Source organism: Eleutherodactylus coqui, chromosome 13, assembly GCF_035609145.1.
Source record: "Eleutherodactylus coqui strain aEleCoq1 chromosome 13, aEleCoq1.hap1, whole genome shotgun sequence".
NCBI classification, from domain to species: domain Eukaryota; kingdom Metazoa; phylum Chordata; class Amphibia; order Anura; family Eleutherodactylidae; genus Eleutherodactylus; species Eleutherodactylus coqui.
Window position 1 is genome coordinate 100,523,511 of NC_089849.1, and position 15,085 is coordinate 100,538,595.

The 15,085-nt window shown below is 48.0% G+C and overlaps 1 protein-coding gene across 2 annotated transcripts in view; it reads left to right on the forward strand.

Moving 5' to 3' along the window:
• LOC136587770 (ABC-type organic anion transporter ABCA8-like) overlaps positions 1 to 15,085 on the forward strand; it is a 146,722-nt gene that overhangs the window by 89,313 nt on the left and 42,324 nt on the right. For both annotated transcript variants that reach the window (XM_066586533.1, XM_066586532.1), the window contains exons 23-25: positions 1,582 to 1,692; positions 7,001 to 7,171; positions 9,280 to 9,399. In XM_066586533.1, the coding sequence (XP_066442630.1) occupies positions 1,582 to 1,692; positions 7,001 to 7,171; positions 9,280 to 9,399 (402 nt within the window). The remainder of the gene's footprint in view (positions 1 to 1,581; positions 1,693 to 7,000; positions 7,172 to 9,279; positions 9,400 to 15,085) is intronic.

Genomic DNA, 15,085 nt, shown 5'->3' on the forward strand with positions numbered 1-15,085 from the left:
ATGACGCGGTGAGCAGCTCTCCGGCACGAGCGGCCCCATTCACCAGGCAGAAGACCGCACAGCGCAAGCGCGTCTAAAAAAGCAGGAAGCCAGCGAAATTAGATGGAGACGGGGACGCCAGCAACGGAGCAGGTAAGTGAATAACTTCTGTATGGCTCATATTTAATGCACGATGTACATTATAAAGTGCATTAATATGGCCATACAGAAGTGTATAAGCCCACTTGCTTTCGCGAGACAACCCCTTTAAGGAGGCGTGACACCCCTTAAGGGAAGCAGTCATTAAGACTCCCCCTCCTCACTCCTGGCTGCTGTTCTGCAGCTCTAGGCACCAGTGCAAATAACATACTGCCACTGGCATGTGTATGGAGGAATAGCTGTTAGCCCAACAAGCGCTCTACGGTGTATGGCCATCTCCAGACGGTCACTACCTTGTGTTCTGAGTCCGGACCTTCTGCCTGACTTGCTGGCCCACCATTAGCTTTTTTGCAGAAGTAATCTGACGGAGTCCATAATTAAAAACTATCACTTTAGCTGTATATTATTGAGCGAGTTTCAGATGGGGGTGGAGGCAAACTGAATCATTGCCCCAGGCGAAGGAAAGTCTAGCTACACCTCTGGGTGGGTCACAAGTCTTAGACCGGACTCTCACAAATGTATTTGAATTGCGTATTACGTGCCCATAATACGCTGTACATCATGGCACTTTACACTCATGTGTTTATTTATCGCGTATAATACACGTGTAAAAAAAGAACACAGCATGTTCTATTTTACTACTTATTGTGCACAAGAGAGCCCTGTTGTTCTATGGGTACATACGCAATTATATTGCATATGTGCAGCTTTTATACGCAACATCGCTAAGAGACAGAGCAGGAAAAGTAAAAGAAACCCGGAAGCCAGTGCAGGACAGAGTGCGTGAGTTACACTGCCATGCGTGGGCAAAAGGAGATGCAATATGTGTTGATTCATCAGTCCACACCACAGTAAACCGCTGTGTTTATCATACTATCGTGTGAGCCCGGCCTTAAGGCTACTTTCACATGAGCGTTTTATTGCCACGATTTTGCCGCGATAAAACGTGGCCAAAAATTGCGACCATCTGAAGCATTGGATTTCAATGCATTTGTTTAGATGGGCGATTTTCCGGGGTGTAAGTCCTATCTTTTCCGTCTTTTACACCGGCCGGGAAAGAGAGGAAAAGATTGGTGTCTTGTTTGCTTATCATTTGGTTTAACCAATGATCGTTCAGTCTTATAGAGCGAATGAGAAAGGCTGAACGATTCTCGTGTGGACGAGCCAACAATGTATCTGCCTGTCTAAACAGGCTGCACGAGAGCCAACGAGCCGGCGGTGACGTCACTCGCTTGTCCGCTCATTCAAAGGAGAATCGGCTCGTCTAGAAGGGTCCTTGTGAATGCAGCCATATTGGTTATGGTTCAGGGAGTTCAGTTAATATTGTTTTCACTGGTTGGACTCCCTGATTACTGGTTTTGTACAAGTATTTGTTAATGCCAGAATTGATCGATACCCTGTGGGGTGAACTGGTGTCCTGATTATGTTTTCCTGTCTTTCCAGGACCTGGATTACTTATCCTATTACGGACTGTTCTACGTTGGCGCGTCCTTCCTGTTTTTTGCATCTGGTCTTGCCCCCCACTTTGCAATGAGCAGCGTTGAGGACTATAAGGTGGGTATAAATCTATTGCTAGTTATCCACTCAGACGTCTAACAGTCTGGATGTGTGAACTCCACATAGACGAACAAATCTGCTTACAATGGAAAGTACTTTGCTGTACTTATCTTGCGTTATGTCCTCCAGAGCTGTATTCACACCTCTACTAATAAGCACACCAGCTCTGCAACAGCTGGTGCAGCTGCTTCAGTGCGTACATGAAAATGCAGGAATCAACCCAAGTGAAGATAGAAGGAAATCCAGCACTGCACTCCTTCCATTAAGAACTGGGCTTTCTTCCAATGGATACATATAAACACATAGAAGATACATATAATGCATTTTGTGCAGCGAGTGATTGAGAGAACAGGTTGCTGGGAAAAAATCTGTTATTGCAGCGACTGAGACGGACACTCGGGACACGAGGCCCACACCGAGGAGCTGGGAGGGTAGCGTTGTCACGGTGGCGCTTACCAGACTCCTCCTTAGAGGGACACACGTGACCTCTGCCTGAGTATCACTGGGTCTCCTCCGGACACCCCTAGGATAGGGATGACCTATATACATGTGATGGAATTTCAGGTTGTCGCGTGAAGCCACCTTTCCTTACTCACTGGAATGAACCTTGGCAGAGTCGACACACGATGTAGTATTTAAGTACTTCAGTCACTGGGAACGGTCAGGGCCTGGCAAAACTTTACTTGAAACTTTAACACTGGACAGATAAAACAAACTGGTGCAGGTAAAACAGAGGAAAGGAGGTCAGGGAGGGAACTCAGGATGATGCTGGTCCTACAGTCCTCATTTTCTGTATGGTACGGCTCCTGGAAGGGGCAACCTCTCCACAGACACTTACTTGTAGTAGTATCTCTGCACGGTGGTCTCCACTCTCTTCACTCCTCTCGCTTGCTCTCACTCTCCTTACTCTCTAATGGTTCCTGGCATTGGGGACTTCAGGAAACCGCTCTTTCTCTTCCATTCTTCATCTCATGAGGGTTGAAGGTACCCCCATGTGGCTAGCATTCTTGCTCAGGAACCCAGAAGAACAGAACACCAGAAGAAGAACCTTCTTCCTGCTGTAAGAAACTCGTATTTATAGTCTCTAGCATACCACATGGCAGGACATAAATTGATACTTTTGCAGACATATCCCAGCCACATCCAGACATTAAAGGGGTTGTCTCACGGCAAACATCAAAATTTTACATTAGCCCATTCCCCCTGCCCCCCCCTGGCATAAAATAGCAATTTAAAGCGGTTTTTAAACCTCTTGCTACTCACCGATCCGACAAAATATGAAGTTATAAAAATCTTCTCCCTAAGATGGCCGCCGGTCCTTTCCCAGGGATGCACTGCTGTTTTCTCCCATGGTGCACCGTGGGTCTTCTCCCATGGTGCACCATGGGCTCTGTGCGGTCCATTGCCGATTCCAGCCTCCTGATTGGCTGGAATCGGCACACGTGACGGGGCGGAGCTACGATGACGACGCGGTGAGCAGCTCTCCGGCACGAGCGGCCCCATTCACCAGGCAGAAGCACGGACTGCGCAAGCGCGTCTTAAAAACGCCAGAAGACATCAGAATTAGACGGATCCATGGTGACGTGGACGCTAGCTACGGAGCAGGTAAGTGAATAACTTCTGTATGGCTCATATTTAATGCACGATGTACATTACAAAGTGCATTAATATGGCCATACAGAAGTGTATAACCCAATTTGCTGCCGCGAGACAACCCCTTTAAGGCCTCATGTCCACGGGCTTAAAATCCGCAGCGTTTCTCCTGCACGCGGATCCGCGCGCCCATAGGGATGCATTGGACACTCGCAGGTAGTTAAATACCTGCGGATGTCATTTTTCCCGTCAGGCGCGCATCCGCGTGCGGGAAAAAAAAATGGATATATTCCATTTTCGCGCGGGTCTCCCGCGGGGACGGCTCCCGCAGGCTTCTATTGAAGCCTATGGAAGCCGTCCGGTTCCGCGAGAGACCCGTACCAGAATTAAACTCACCTGCTCCGGACGATGCGGTTCTTCCCTTCTTCGCGGCCGGATCTTCTTTCTTTGGCCCGGCGGATGTGCCCAATGCATGCGCGCAGCACGCCGCCGGCGTGCCGAGCACGTCTGCCGGGTCGAAGAAAGAAGATCCGGCCGCGAAGGAAGGAAGATCCGCATCGTCCACAGCAGGTGAGTTTATTCCGATTTTCCTCATGTCCGCGGGGCAGGAGGCACCCGCTACGGATTGTACATGAAGAATCCGCAGCGGGCCTGATTTTCCCCGTGGACATGAGGCCTAACTCTTCATTTGCTGCAGCTGTGCAATACATAACAGGAGATGAGACATTTTGCACAGTGCATCTACACAAAGGACATTACATGTCTGACATTTATGGAGGGGCCAGGAATAGGTGTTTGGGGCCACTACACTATCTTATGTACATTCTTATGTCCCCATTTTTATTGGAATTACTGCAAGGCTGGATTTCCTTCTATCTTCACATTACTACCCTCCTGGGACTGAGAGATACATTTTGGATCTTGCAAATTTCTGAATGCGGCTCTGGATGTACAATACATGATGTAAGTTAATATTGTGTCATGTACCTCTTTCATAACACATCTCCACCTGGCACTGTGCTGAATGACACTTGGGGTCTAGTAGATTTCTAAATGCTACCTTGGATGTGACATAGTCCGAGTCCCAATCATATCCTATACCCTTGTCACTTTCAGAGCTGCAATGGGTGCCACTTGTTTTGGGTGGCAGCTAGAATCCGTCAGCACTGTGCTGACACTCACAAGGTCTGATAAGGAGACTAGCAGACTTCTGACTGCTGCTCTGAATATGACAGTAGTATAAAATATAATGTAACTATTGTGAGGGATTAGCGTTTAGGATCGGTAGCAACCTGGGCATAAGCAGTCAGAGACAGTGACACATAGGATAAAGTCTTTAGTCCAGGCTTTGCCTGGGTTTATTTCCAAGCAAACAAAAGCAAAAGACAGGCCTTAACATCAGGCAAACATAACGTAAATCCTGCTCGTCTGAGCACTTACTATACATGGAGCGTCCCTGTCTACGTACTGGTAAACAAATGACTCCTGCACACCGCCAGCCAGGACTCTCAGACCTGCAAAGGTCTCAGCTCTCCTCCTGGCCCTGTACGCCCAGGCTTTATAAGGCCTGGTACCAGCCCCACCTGGTACATGGGAGTGGCCATCCCACCCTTCGCTTTGACCACTCCAGGAAAAGCCGGCCCGGATTATGTGGCTTGGAGCCACTTACACGCTACAACGTGTTAGTAACTTAGTGTTACTGACACCATACTGCCGGCTTCCTCCACCGAGCCCAGGCTGCTCGGTGGCACGTATCTGCCCAAGCGCTCCCCAAGGCAGCATAGGAGAGCATCCTAGGCGAAATATACCTGCCCTCCAGCACCTTGCCGGTCACCGTCTCACACTATGTATTACATACTCCAGTCACAGCCGGAGCTGCATTCACACCTCTGGTGGCTGCCATTTGGAATCCTTTAGCACTGCACTGATAGACGTGCCCAGGACTGATCAGACTTTTGCCAGGCAACATAATGTCCTATACTACAATCATACCAGATCTGCACTCATCACCATTGGGCTGTCATAGTCCTATTTTAAAGGTTTTTTCTGGTCCAGACATCTGCGTTAAATATGCTATTATATAATTTGATGTGATAGGGTGTGGTGCAGTGGATTATGGGAAATAAGGTCAAAGCCACATATATCATAGTTCATGAAATGCTTCATTCCTACATTCACCCCACGTATGGATGTTAATTGTTCTGCTGCTCTTTAGGGGTAAACAGTACAGATGGAAATGGTATCATTTTTCCTTAAGGAAAGCACCTGGAAGGTGTGACGAGACCATCCAAGGCCATGACATCTCTGAACCATTCCTCCAAAATATCACCAACTGTCTGTCCGCTGTCCCTAATACTATGTCCTCCCTTTTTCCCAAACTTAACCTCTTTAAAACTGACCTCATCTTTCCGCCTTCCACCCGACCTCCCCTCAACATCTCCATTCCAGTGTCTGGCACCATCATAACCCCCAGACGACATGCCTGATGCCTTGGTGTCACACTGGACTCTGACCTTTCCTTTACCCCCCATATCCAGTCTCTGGCCCAAACATGCCACATGCACCTCAGAAATATTGCTAAAATACATCCGTTCCTCACCACGGACACGCTAAAGACACTTGTGGTCGCTCTCATCCACTCCTGACTCGACTACTGCAACTTGCTACCCATCGGCCTCCCCCGCACTAGACTCGCTCCAATCCATACTAAATGCGGCAGCTAGGCTCATTTTTCTATACAGCAGTTACTCAGACGCCTCTGCATTATGCCAGTCGCTGCATTGGCTGCCCATCCACTGCAGAATTAATTTAAACCCTTCAACCTCACTCACAAAGCTCTGCATGGCGCCGCGCCACCATACATCGGCTCCCTCCAATCCGTAAACCACCCAGTCCGCTCACTCCGATCCGCTAACACACTCAGATTAAACACCTCTGTAATACGAACTTCACATGCTTGCCACCAGGACTTCACCAGAGCAGCACCCATCCTCTGGAACGCTCTACCCCAAGGCATCCGGACAATTCCCGATGCACGAAATTTCAGACGCACCTTAAAAACACACCTCTTCAGGGAAGCATACCAAATCCCCTGACCTAGTTCTCCGCTCCTCCCTATGCCTCCCCACATCTTCCACCCTGTCTATCACATACGACCTCTACCCCTGTACCACCTTACCGCCCACCCCGTTTGCTTTCTAATAACGGATTTCCACGTGAAATCCCCTACTGCCTGTGTTCCTCATGCCTCACTGCCCCCCTTGTATCTCCTGTATAGCCCCCACCCCTTTTGTTTCAAACTGACTGTACCTCACATTGTAATTGTTGTACTGTTTGCATTTATCCCATGCTTGAAAGCGCTGCAAAATAAGTTGGCGCTATACAAATAAAGATTATTATTATTATCCATGCTCCTCTGGGAAATATGCAAATGGTAAGACTCAACAATACCTCTACAGCACCACCTATTGGAAGGCAGCATTCCTGCAAGTCCATGTCAGACTTCTTAAGAAACTTTGTAACAATGAAGGGGAATATAACATAAAGCCAGAATTTTTCCCAGTCATTGTTACAAAGTTTGTTAAAAGGTCTGACATGGACTTGCTGGAATGCTGCCTTCCAATAGGGGGCGCTGTAGAGGTATTGTTTCATCTTCCCATTTGTAATGTTTGAAATCCACTGAATCATTGGCGTCCTCTTTCTTTTCTTTCAGATCAAAGCTCGTTCTCAGCTACGGATCTCTGGCCTCTTCCCATCAGCCTACTGGTGTGGACAGGCCTTGGTGGACACTGCCCTCTACTGGCTGCTACTTTTTATGATGGTAGCCATATTGTTTGCATTTAACTACAAAATAATTATTCCTTTCTGGCAGGTTGCCCTCCTGGTAAGTGTGATTCTTCATATTTGTGTAGTGCTACTACAGTTCCTAGAAAAAAAGAGAACAATCTTAACCCCTTAGTGACGGAGCTTTTTTGCTTTTTTCCCATTTTTGTTTTTTCCTACTCCCTTTTAAAAAAATCGTACCTCCTTTATTTAGCCATCGACGTCGCTGTATGAGGGCTTGTTGTTTGCGGGACGAGTTGTATTTTTTAATGGCACTATTTATTGTACCATAAAATGTACTGAAAAACTTTTTAAAAATTCTTAGCGGAGAGAAATGGAAACCAAAACGACATTCCACCATCTTTCGGTGCGTCCTGTTTCTACGGCGCACAAACTGCAACAAAAAAGACCTGATATTTTTATTCTATGGGTCAGTACGATTGCTACGATACCAAACTTATATAGTATTGTTTTTGTTGTAGTACTTGTATTTTTTTTTTTAAGATATTTAATTTATTTCAATTATTTTCTGCGGTCATTTTGTGCGCGCGATAACGTTTTTATTTTTTCGTCGACGTAGTTGAGCAAGGGCTTATTTTTTGCGGGATGTCCTGTAGTTTCTGATAGTATCAATTTGGAATACATACGTCTTTTTGATCGCTTTTTATTGCATTTTTTCTGGGAGACAGGGTAACTAAAAAAGTGTATTTCTGGCGTTCATTTTTTTTTCTGGACGTCGTTCACCGTACAGGAAAAATAATGTGCTGCTTTGATAGATCGGACTTTTACGGACGCGGCGATACCAAATGCATATTTTTATTTTATTATTTAGATTTTTTAATAATAGATATGGCAAAAGGGGGGTGATTTAAACTTTTATAACTTTTTTTTTTTTACAATTACAAAAACTTTATTTATTTTTTTTAACATGCGATGCTTTGATCGCTCCTGCAGTATGACGTAATACTATAGCATTACATCATACTGCTTTTTCACAGGCAGTCTATCAAGCCACCCCACGGGGATGGCTTGACAGGCAGTCTGCTAAGGCAGCCTTGGGGCCTTTCTAAAGGCCCCCGTCTGCCATGACACCTGTACGGCTCCCCCGATCTTACTGCGGGGGGCCGTGCGGGGCTGTTCGGGGGATTTAAATGCTGCTGTCAGAATTGACAGTGGCATTTAAAGGGTTAATAGCCGCAAACGGCCGAGCGCGGCTATTGCCTGCGGGTGTCAGCTGTAATAAACAGCTGACGCCCACGCTGTATGGAGGGAGATAGCGGCGCTACCTCCCTCCATGCACATCCTGCAACAGCAGGACGTAGTTTTAAGATAGCGCCGTCACTAAGGGGTTAAAGGAGCTTTTGCAGGGCGGACAAAGGAGTATGTCAGGCGGCAATCCAAAAGGTCCTTTTACAGGGTGGATAAAGGAGTATGTAAGCCGACGTTGGTTCCCTGTGTGTGCACAAGTAGATTATCTGCTCTGTGGGGATGATCATTGTGATCAGCTGGACATCTCTCCATATACATGGCCTAATGTGCAGCCGACCAGCAAGCATTAAATGCGCACCTAAATGACACAATCAGCCGATGAAGGAACGTTCGCTTGTTTGTCTGCTGAGCGTTGGTCATTTTACACAACTCAATTGTCGGTCAAGCAAGTTTTCGTAAGAACGTTCAGGCCCGTGTGCAAGGACTTTAACCCTGTCTGTACATATTACTGTCATTTTTGTGAACACAGGGTCAGTTCACACCCCGTTTCCATGGAATTTAGTGAAGGCAAGCTGTCTTCTTTTCCTGCTTTTTGCGCTGTGTTTCATGCTCCCCCTTGCGTATTTGCGCAGACTTCTATGACAGTTTCGCTGTGGAAAACGCAGGAAAATAGAGAAGGACCTATTTTTTTTTTTTGGTACATATGAAATGTGCAAAACGCATTTATGAGAACGATCCCATTGAAATCAATGGGTTCTATTCTCTGTGTTTAGCCACTACACGCTGTCCGCTGCTGACAGATTCCTCCTGTCCTCTGTTGACGGCTCCTGTACTTAACTGATGAATGCTTAATCTGTCGATGCCTTCTGTAGTCTGCTGACACCTCTTGTACTCCGCTCTGTCGGCTAATATTCAATATGTTGGTGAGTGATTTAACTGTTACACAATATTGTCTTGCAGATCCTGGAAATCCTTGTCTACGGTGCATCCATTGTTCTTTACGTCTATTTAATCGCCTTCATCTTTAGAAAGGGAAAAGTTCATCCAGATCGATGGTCATTCCTTTTCGTCATATTAGGGGTATGTTAGGAGATGTCCTATGATATCAGTGCACTTTAGAGGAGCTCCACTCTGCAGACACTTCATGATATGCTCTTTTGAGAACTGGTCCATTCATAAGAAAAATGCAATACTTAGCCTGTAGTGCGGGTTGAGTTATGTGTATGCACTGCTCACAAGAGCCTTTTAGGCTGGCTTCACATCTGTGCTGGAACCTTTTTTCCCCGAGTCGTCCCCACGACAGCACCACCTGAGATCGTCTCCTCCTGATAGGACAGGAACACATCGAGAGGTTAAAATCTCCCCCCCTTCCCCACCTTCCTCAGTGTTTTCCTGTCCTGCCAGGAGGTGGGATCACCGAGAGGGGCTGGTGGAGACGCCAGCCAGAAGATCCTTACCGGCGGATCGGAGGGCAGTGGGTCAGCCTGTCCTCCCTTCCTGCAGAGCCGCTCCTGGGACGCCATATGGGGTGGTTCCCCCGGGCCAGGTTCCTCCCGCGGCGGCTCATGGGGGGTTCAAAGCGGGGCTCCAGCTCTTCTCCCGTGCCGGCTTAGGACCGGGCGCGGCGCTTCCGGGATCCCCTTGACGCGTGTTGGAGGGGGCGGGGCGCCGCGTCACATGACTAGTGCGATGACGTCATCTCGACCGGAGCGTGGAGGGGGCGGGGCTTGGTCCAAAAGGCGCCAAATTTAAAAAAACATAGGAACCTGAGAGAGGATAGAGGCGCAGGTCAAGTAAAAGCCATTCGGTCAGTGTTTGGCTTACTGCCCCAAGAGTGTCTGCAGCACCAGCAGTAAACATGAGTGCTCCAGCACCAGAGGTTGCGGAATGTTCAGCCGCAGCGGGAACTGTAAGTAGCCAGTGGGGCAAACAAGGTCATGCAGATTCTTATGTGTTATTGTGAAGGTTGCATCCTTATCCGCAAAAATTTTGTTTATCTGCCAGGGGGATAAAAGGGATGCGCCTCCCAGAACAAAAGCAAAAAAATGCGCAGAATGCGGCGCAAGACTGCCGGCTACGTATGTGAAGTCGTTATGCAAAACATGCATAGCCAGGCTAGTTAAGGAGGAATCGGGGGGGATTCCTTGAGGATGTCAGGAAACTGGTCAGGGAGGAGGTACGGTCAGCCCTGACAACTCTAAAAACACCACCAATGGGGGCATCCAGGGCGAAACGCCGGAGAAGGACGTATAGCCCAGTGGAGCACTCAGATTCTGAAAAGAGTTCATAGTAACATAGTAACATAGTATGTAAGGCCGAATGAAGACATTGTCCATCTAGTCCAGCCTGTCTATCCTACTGTGTTGATCCAGAGGAAGGCAAAAAACCCCAAGGCCAGAAGTCAATTAGCCCTTTTGGGGGAAAAATTCCTTCCCGACTCCCTAATGGCAATCAGACTGTTCCCTGGATCAACCCCTAATAGTTCCTACCTGCCTATATACCAGGATTGACACTTAACCTAATATTTATATCCTGTAATATCCTTCTCCAGAAAGACATCAAGTCCCCTTTTAAACTCCTCTATGGATTTTGCCATCACCACTTCCTCCGGTAGAGAGTTCCACAGTCTAACTGCTCTTACAGTAAAGAACCCCTTTCTGTGTTGGTGATGAAACCTACTTTCCTCTAATCGTAGCGGATGTCCTCTTGTTACCGTCGTGGTCCTGGGTGTAAACAGATCGCGGGAGAGATCCATGTGTTGTCCCCTCATGTACTTATACATGGTTATTTGGTCGCCTCTTAACCTTCTTTTTTCTAGAGTAAATAGTCCCAATTTGGATAACCTCTCTGGGTATTCCAGTCCTGTCATTCCATGTATTAGTTTAGTTGCCCTTCTTTGAACCCCCTCCAGCACTGTAACATCTTTCCTGAGCACCGGTGTCCAGAATTGTACGCAGTATTCCATGTGAGGTCTGACAAGTGCCTTATATAATGGAAGGATAATGTTCTCGTCCTTCGCCCCTATACCTCTTTTGATGCACCCCAAGACTTTATTTGCCTTTGCAGCGGCTGACTGGCATTGGTTACTCCAGTTTAGTCTATTATCCACTAATACCCCCAGATCCTTTTCCATATCACTTTTCCCTAGTGGTACCCCATTTCGGGGTCAGAACCGGAAGAACTAGTGCTCGAGGAGGAAATACCCAGAGGAAAGTTGGGAGGAAATACCCAGAGTGGACGTCACAGTGGCTAAGGTGGCTAAAAAGACAACCTTGCCCTTCGAAGACGCCACGCAGCTGAGGGATCCAATGGATCGGAAGATGGAGAGCCTACTGAGAAGATCATGGGAGACAACCGCCAGTACACTCAGACCAGGGGTCGCAGCCACGTGTGTCGCTAGAACCCTGGGGGTATGGCTGGAGCAGCTGGAACTCCATATTTCAAATAAAACGCCGAGGGAACAAATCATAGATTCACTCCCTATACTAAAAATGGCCACAAGTTTTCTGGCGGACGCAGCAGCAGAGTCGGTAAAGCTCTCGGCGAAAGCAACGGCCTTAACCAATTCCGCTAGAAGGGTCCTGTGGCTAAAGTTGTGGTCAGGCGACTTAGCCTCGAAAAACAAATTATGGTCAATCCCATTTCATGGCCAGTTTCTCTTTGGTCCGGATCTGGACAAGATCCTCGAGAAGGCATCCCACAAAAGAAAAGGATTCCCGGAGGAGAAACAGCAGAAGGGGAAGACCTTCTTTCGGGCCCCAGCACAGCAGCCAGAACCGTATAGGGGCAAAGGCAAGACAGGCTGCTGGAGTTACCCCAAGGGGGGTAGAGGGAGGAATTTCCTCTTCAACCCTCATCAAGGGGATCCAGCCAAACAGAAGCCCTGACGCCATCCCAGTAGGGGCGAGGCTGGGGAAATTTTGCGGATCGATGGGCCTCGATTTTCAGGGGCCCATGGATCCCGGAGATCCTACAGCAGGGATACCGGATCGAACTGGTGTCCCTCCCCAGGAGAAGATACGTCACTACAAGAGGTCCAGCGCAACAACTGCACCTGCTCCAGCAAGCGGTTCAGGACCTACTACGTCTAAATGCAGTGTCATTCAGAGCCTCAGAGAGAAGAGACCTGGGGGCATTACTCCAGACTCTTCATAATAAAGAAGCCAGGCGGGGGATCACGCGGTCGCCAGCCCTACAAAGCATCTCACAAAGAATCTTTCGCTGGGCCGCATCCTCTCAATTTCAGCAACACACTTGAAGGGATCCCTGAATCAGAGGGCAGACTTCCTCAGCCGGAGGCGTATAGACCTGGGGGAGTGGTCTCTATCCCAGGAGGCATTCCGAATCATGACGGACAGATGGGGTCTCCCACAGCTGGACCTGTTTGCATCCAGACAAAATACCAAGGTAGAGAACTTCTCCCTCATACCGGAGGAGCGGCCAACAGCGGTGGACGCCCTGAGCCAGGATTGGGGAGGAGAACTGGTGTACGCCTTTCCCCCAATTCCATTAATCCCAAGAGTGTTGCAGCACTTGAGGTCGCAGACATGCACACTGATCCTAGTGGCTCCCTTTTGGCCAAGGAGGAGTTGGTTCAGCCTTCTAAGAAACCTGAGCATCCAGGACCCAGTCACCCTTCCCGCTCACGCGGATCTACTAACACAGGGGCCTCTCAACTACCCCGATATAAGCAGACTCCACTTAACAGCCTGGATATTGAAGAATCCACACTGAGAGGCAGGGGGTTCTCGGACAAGGTAGTCAGGACTCTAATGGCAAGTAGGAAAGAGACAACCAATCTCATCTATCAAAAGATCTGGAATAGGTTTATCTCTTGGAGACAGGGGAAGGATTCCTCGAGCCATGGTGCTGACATCCCATTAATCCTGGATTTCTTACAGGAGGGCCTGGATATGGGCCTCTCCCCGAGCACCCTAAGAGTCCAGACAGCAGCCCTTAGTGCCCTATTCGACACTAAGCTAGCAGAAGACAAGTGGATCAGTAGATTCCTGACAGCGGCAGATAGGTTGCGACCTAGACCTACAAATCTATGCCCCGACTGGAACTTAAATTGGGTCCTGAGGCTATGTCTGCGGAACCCTTCGAACCAATTGAAGGTCTCTCAATAAGAATGCTCACAATTAAGACAATTTTCCTACTGGTCATTTCCTCAGCGAGACGGATCATAGAGCTACAAGCCCTATCCATCCGCCACCCGCTTCTCAAAATCACTGACACCAAGCTAGTCTTCAAAACAGACCCGACCTTTATGCCTAAAGTAGTGTCACCATTCCATAGGGCCCAGAACATAGTAATCCCCTCGTTCTTTAATAACCCAAAAAACGAGAGAGAGCCCTAAATTGCTTAGATGTCAGGAGAGCGGTCCTGAAGTACATCGATGCCACAGGTCACTGGAGGCAGGACGACAACCTGTGCATCCAGTTCTCAGGCCCTAACCAGGGCAAAGCAGCTAAAAGCTCTATAGCCAGGTGGATCCGCCTGGCCATTACTGAATCATATAAGTCCCTGGGGAGGGAGGCCCTCTCGGCTCTTAAAGCCCACTCCACGAGGGCAGTAGCGACTTCATGGGCTGAGCATAGCTCGGCGTCCGTGGAACAGATATGCAAGGCAGCAGTGTGGAAAAAGCCACACACTTTTGTCAAACATTATAGGGTAAAAGTGCAGCTAGATGAGGACATGACCTTTGGTCGTAAGGTCCTCTCGGTGGCAATCCCACCCTAGAATAACCTTTAGTTGGTACGTCTCAGGTGGTGCTGTCGTGGAGACGACCTGGGAAAAGGGTGATTATACCTACCCGATAATCGGGTTTCCAGGAGTCTCCACGACAGCACCCGTACATTCCCTCCCGAAAGAAGTAGATGTATATAAAAAAAAAAAAGTTTAATAGGTATATACGTTTTAAAAAATACCAGATAGGTAAAAATTTAAGTTCGCTCCTACCCTGGCAGTTCATTATAATACACTGAGGAAGGGGGGGGGGGAGGCTTTAACCTCTCGGTGTGTTCCTGTCCTATTAGGAGGAGACTATCTCAGGTGGTGCTGTCGTGGAGACTCCTGGAAACCCGATTATCGGTAGGTATAATCACCCTTTTTTCGAGGTTTCGGCACAGAATGCCGGAAGAATGCAGGACTTTTTTGTCCTGTAAACTGCCAGACAGCTGAGCGGAAACCAAACTGACCACGTTATAGTCAATGGGGTCAGTTTGGCGCTGTTTGGTTTTGTCATAAGACGGGTATGTTCTTCCAGAGGATTTCCTGCTTTCAAAAAGAAGCAAGAAAGCAGAACCCCCAACGCAGTTGTGAAAGCAGCCTACCATTGACTGAATTTGCCACTTATGAAGGAAATTAGATTTGTCTGGCATGACTTGTTTGTTACAAACCCATGCTGGCTCTGGTTAATTACTCCATTTCTATTCAAGTACTTACATACATGCTGTTTAATAATTTGTTCAAAGATCTTTCCCGGTATAGAATCAGCCTCACAGGTCTGTAGTTTCCTGCATCCGCCTACTTCCCTTTTTTTAAGATGGGGACATTTGCCCATTTCCAATCTTTTAGGACTTCTCCTGTTCTCCAGGAATTTTCAAAGATTATGCCGAGTAGTTCAGCAATTACCTGGCACGAGGCACCAGGCAAGGCTGCCCCCTATCCCTGGCGCTATTTGCCATGGCGATAAAGGCACTAGCCATAAGACTGCAATATACCCCGGAGGTCATGGGTATTCGATGGGAGGGGTGAGACAGTG